A 6,049-nucleotide genomic window follows, 5' to 3' on the forward strand; every position below is an offset into this window, starting at 1 on the left:
TAAGCGAAATACTTTCAAATATTTATATTTATATATATTACGAGGACTTGACACAAACATTTAAGGAGTTAAAAGAATTTAGTAATAAAGAAAGACAGAAAGAAACAAAGATAGATAGATAGATAGATGGAAGGAAAGAAAGAAAGAACCGTGATAAATTACAAAAGAATTTAAATTATGAAATCTTTTGGTAAGATATTATTGCCCAGGGTGTTGTTCATCTTCCGTATTAATTGTTTAAAACCATATTATCATTATCATTATTATTATTATTAATTTTTATCTACTTTGTGATGATTACCAAAGTCCTAAACTCACGAGCTAAATGTATGAAACATAATAATAATAATAATAATAATAAAACCAATTAAATTTCATTTTAAAATGTTTCAAACAAAACAAAACCCAATGACGCAAATAAGTTATTATTGATGTTTTTTCTTCCGGGCACAAACAATTTGAAAAAAAAAAAAAAAAAAATTCCTAAAAAATCCCCAAAAAAAAACCCCCCCCCTTCTTTCGAGATTTTGAAAAAAAAAAAACAATAATTGCCAACATAATAATAATAAAAAAAAAAAAAAGTGAAACTTGTCGCGAAGATATGAATCCTTTCAAAAACAATACCTAAATAAATAAATCCCTAGAGTAATGAGAGAGAGAGAAAGAGAGAGAGAGAGAGGCAGATAGAGATAGAAAGAAAGAGAGAGAGGCAGATAGAGATAGAAAGAAAGAGAGATAGAAAGAAAGAGAGAGAGAGAGAGAGAGAGAGAGGAATTGTAAGATACAGAAAACTCAAAGATTCATTTAAAAACCACCATGAAGAACACGAAGGAATCTACTCCTTCCTGGGGAGAACCTAAAGGAATTCATCCCGTAACAAAAATGTGAGGATAGAAATTCCATGGCCCAATCGCGCGCGCCAATTTTAATCGGCAGGTAAAAGCGACCCAAAAAAAAAGAAAAGAAAATTTTCCCAATATTAAATAAACAAAAAAAATATTTAAAGCGAAACATCTGCGCAAAAAAGAAAAAAGAAAAACCGCGACATTATCTCACATACTAAACGTGTAGGCTCCTTCCCCTACCTAATATGCATACAACAATAAATATTTTTTTTTTTTTTGGGCGTATTTACTTTCACTTGAATTTCGGCTAAGCAAGCAAAAACAAAAAAAAAAAAAAAGCTTGGAAAGTTAAAATCGAAACACATTTATCATCATCATCATCATTATTATTACAACCTTTTCGATTTCATTATCATTATCAATTTCTTTTCTTAACGAATCATCACAACCCAAATTGTCAATTGATTGATTGATTGATTGTAAAATTAATTAAAAAATTTTCGTTCGATTCACGTATGAAAATAAAAAATAATAATAATAATAAAACCCCTCGCCCTTCTCCCCACGTCTCCCCGCCAAAAAAAAAAAGGCTCCTTCATTTTATTTTATTTTAAATTTTATTATTAATACTGTTCGAAGAATTTTTTTTCTTTTTTTTTTTAAATGGATGGAGTGGCATTTTAAATTCCTTTCAGTTTAAAAGAATTCTTTTCAAAGCGTGGTCTCCATGGTCATAAGTCAAGTCCTTTTTTTTTTTTTTTTTTTTTTTTTTTTTTTTTTTTCATAACGTAGAAATTGGTTTACCACGTGCCTGATGAACCTCCCTGCGGCTTTAGGATAAATTTTACGAGTGGTTTTATGCTTATAGTAACAACAACATTTTTTTTTTTTTTTAAAAAAAAAAGCACTTCAACGAAATCGAAAGATCCAAAAAAAAAAAAAAAAAATTCTTTTCTTTTTGGATTCTTACTATTACCTACAACTACTACTACTCCTATTATTATTATTATTATTATTTTAATCTTTCTCACTCTTTTTCTTTTTCTTTTTTTTTATAATTCATTTATGACACCACATTCCTTCGATCCATTTATCATACTTTCACTATTAAAATTTTTATTGACAACTAACACGATACAAATCAAAGAGAGAGAGAGAGAGAGAGAAAACCATAAGAATGAATTCGACTCAACACACACACACAAAAACTAATAATAATAATGATAATAATATTCGAATAACTTTTAAAAAGAAGCGATTTATATATATATAAGAATTCCTTCGGAAAAATTAATTAATTAAAAACCTGACATTTTTCCGCTAAATAATAATAATAATAATAATAATAATAATAATAACAATAACAATAATAATAATTAAAATATAAAAATAAATAAATAAATAAGTAATGGAACTGGATTGATGATCGTGCGACGAGAATAGTAATAATAATAATATAAATTGTTTTTCCCTAATGCTCATTGTTAGTTAAATCGATTGCATACCTCCTTTAATACATTTTAACCATATAAAAAAAAACCTGCCTAAATAAGTTAGGTTCATCTACGAAAATAAGAAAAAATTACCAAGTTATAAGTTTACCAATGGTTTGTGTGTTCATCACAACAGAATAATGGTGGTGGTGGTGGTGGTGATGGTGATGGTGGCCTTGTAAAAGTTCAGTTGCATTGAAGGCATTAATAATAAATTATTATTACTGGATTTAAAGGTATTAATGAATTTTTCTTTTCTCTCTCTCTCTCTCCCTCTCTCATTCTTTTTCTATTGAGAATTAATTATTACAATTACGTTTTATGTCGTTCGTTTTCTAATTTTTTTTTTTTTTTTTTTTTTTTACAAAAAATTCGATCAAAAAAATGGGTTTCTAATTACACAACAACAACAACAACAACAACAACAATGTGTACACTGCAAACTTTTTTTTTAAATAACCTTATGTTTCAATTTGTGTCGACTCACACAGCTGTTCATCTCAAATTTCATTAAATTCATTATATATATATATATATATATATATATATATATATATATATATATATATATATATATATATATAATGTCGAAAGTATACCATACGTAATTTATATACAAATTTGAAAATTATTTAAATTTTTAAATAAAACAACAAAAAAAAAATTACATTACGAACGAACGAACTGACAAATATGAAGGAGAACAAACCCACCCGAGAATAAAATATAAAATAATAATAGAGATTATTAAAAAAAAAAAAAAAATTTCTTTTTAATTATTTTTTTATACAATATATATGTGAAAAAAACTTTAAAAGTTAAATAATGGATTAAATCATCGACAGGAAAATGTTTCGCGGTTAAAATTGTTTAAATATGAATAATAATAATAATAATAATAATAATAATGAAAAAGATTTTGCTAATCGAAAAAGTTTCAAAGACCAAAAACACATCTCTAACCAAGATTATTATTATTATTATTATTATTATTAGTATGAAATCATTACTCATCTATCTAAGACACAAACTTTCTGTTTTAGTAAATTGAAATACTATAAATTTTTAAATACTCCTTTTTTTTTTTCCTTTTTTTTGATAAGAAGAAGAATAAAAAAAAATGGCTGTGCAACGTTTTAAACAATGGAAAGAGACAATGAGTTGAAATCGAATAAGGACACAATCGGATTATCCCTTCATCATTTAATACTTCGCAATACTTGAAAATTTTTTTTTAAAAAAAAAAAAAAAAAAAAAGAAAAATATTAGTTAATGATGACTTACCTCACTGTACCCCATGGCGTTGAGCTGTTCTTTATCAACGCAGCCAGAACTGGCGCTCAAGCCGCTTAAACCGGAAGCAGAGCTGACGCCGGAAGTTGTGGAGAGAGTTGATATGGTGCTTGCAGCACTCGAACCAACATTCTCACCGCTATTTGCAAAAGGCAACAAAGAATTACGAATCTCGGCCAAAGCCTTTAGGTGGTAACCAGAAGAGGAACGAGTTGATGATTTGCCAGTGGTGTTAGGGTTCATAGTGACAGGCTGGTGGCCCATGCTCTATAGTTTGCGGCGAGGGGGCCGCCCGCGCCGGCGGGCAACTAAAAACTCATCTAGCATTGATTATCACACACAAAAAAAAAAAAAAAAAAAAAAAATTAAACAACGTTTAAAAATCGCTTAAATATATATATATATATATACAAATATACAAATATATAAATATAAATATATATATATGTATGTATGTATGTATGTATATATATGTATTCACAAAATAAAAGTTGATCACCACTTGCTGCACGGAATTTTGCACTCTTTAACACAACCACTTGATTTAATAACAACCTACTATCATTTTTAAGACCAAGGTCAATATCATTTCAATCACTATAAATATGTTTCACTTTAATGTTAACAATCATTCCCAGAGGCTGAAGAATGAAAAATTTTCATTCGAAACACAAAAATAATAATAATAATTGTAAAACACACAAACACTTTTTCACAATCGATAACTAATCAATCATTTTAAACATTTTTCCCCCATGAATGAAATCAAAAAAATATAGATTATGATTATAACTTATTGTTTAATAAACCACAAATTATTAATAATAATTAAAAAAAAAAAAAAAAAAGAACTTTATGCCCCCCCTTCGAAAACTAAACTATCGGGAGAGAAAAAAAAAAAAAATTGTTGTCTTCGATTTACAACATGATTTATCACATCTGAAAATAAAAGAAACAAATCACAGGGAATTAATAATTTAATCACATGACAAAATGCAGTTGTTTAATTTAACAAAATTTTAATTAAAATAATTTATAATAAAACAAATTATTTAAAAAAAAAAAAAAAATAAATGACTTGCATGGTAAGATTTTCATTTAACGAGAGTTATGTTGATTAAAACAAAACCGTTCTCGATTAAAATTATAAAAAAAAAGACTATCAAGCGACTCGATATGAAATTTACACTGACAATAATAATAATAATAATCATTTATTGATTTGATATTAAATGGATGTATTAAATGTACGAAAAAAAAAAAAAAAAAAAAAAATTTTCAATGAAAAAAAATATTTATTGTATTCGGGTTTTTTTTTTTTTATTGTAAAAATATTGAATACACTATTTTTTTTTTTTTTGTTTTTTTGTTAACAAAATTCTTTAGTCTGTGAAATTGTATACAAAAATAGTAATAGTATTATTATTATTATTATTAATAACAAAATATTAATAACCTTAAACTAAAAACATTTTTTTTTTCTTTTTTTTTTTTATCATAAGTCAAATTAAGTAAACAAATAAGACTCATATGATTCAATGCTATTGTAAAAAAGACACACAGAGAGTTTTTATTGTATGAAAATATTTTAATTATGGCATAATTTACTATAAAACTCTAGGCCAACTGGAAATATCAATTATAAAAAATTTTAAGGACGATAATTTAAACAATAAAAAATAAAATTGCAAAATTAAAATTTTTGATTTTTTTTTTAAATTAAATTAAATCAGTTTAACGTGCGAAATAAGAAATAAATAAAAAATAATAAAAAAAAAAAACTATTAATAAAATAATTATTTTTATAGTAAAATGGTGGCACAACATAAGGTTTACTACTTCCGTTGCATAGGACTCGAGGACATTCAAATTCTTAAACTATTTTAATATTATTATTATTATTATTATCATTATTTATAGAATTGAATATGTAAAAAACGCGTTTGAATACGATTGTAAATTGATAATTAAATAATAAAAAAATATCTCACCTGTTTTTTTATGAAGTTAATATATATTCAACAACAACATCGAAAAGGAAAAAATAAAAAAAAAAAAAAAAAAAAAAATCACAAAATATTAATCCCAACGCAAATGATTCCAATATTATACGCTTAAAGCAATCGAATTTTAATTGAAAAAAATGTCACACCGCACTTATAATTAATATAAAAAAGCATAACAAGTTATATTTATTTTAAATAATATATATATTATATAAAAACATCAAACAATCAAAACAAAACTATAAAAATTTAACCCAAACCCCACAAAGAAATTTATCGTTCGTTGGCAAGCCATGGCTGCCATTTTGAAGTGCCACATTCCGACATATTAGTCGTTGAAATACTTTATAAATTTTTTTCCTTTTCGTATTTTTTTAATAAAAAAAAAAAAAAAATTATAAAAAATTCTAAT

The 6,049-nt window shown here is 25.2% G+C and overlaps 1 protein-coding gene across 1 annotated transcript; it reads right to left on the minus strand.

The window, feature by feature from the left end:
- Window positions 1–3,348: 3,348 nt before the first annotated feature.
- Phum_PHUM362750 (uncharacterized protein) lies at window positions 3,349–3,874 on the minus strand (the record flags this gene model as incomplete). The annotated part of the gene is made up of 2 exons (XM_002428046.1): window positions 3,349–3,372; window positions 3,623–3,874. The coding sequence occupies 2 exons, from the start codon at window positions 3,872–3,874 to the stop codon at window positions 3,349–3,351; spliced, it is 276 nt and encodes a 91-aa protein (XP_002428091.1).
- Between the last annotated feature and the right edge of the window lie 2,175 nt (window positions 3,875–6,049).

The sequence above is a fragment of the Pediculus humanus genome, genomic scaffold (assembly GCF_000006295.1).
Source record: "Pediculus humanus corporis 1103172107780 genomic scaffold, whole genome shotgun sequence".
NCBI classification, from domain to species: domain Eukaryota; kingdom Metazoa; phylum Arthropoda; class Insecta; order Psocodea; family Pediculidae; genus Pediculus; species Pediculus humanus.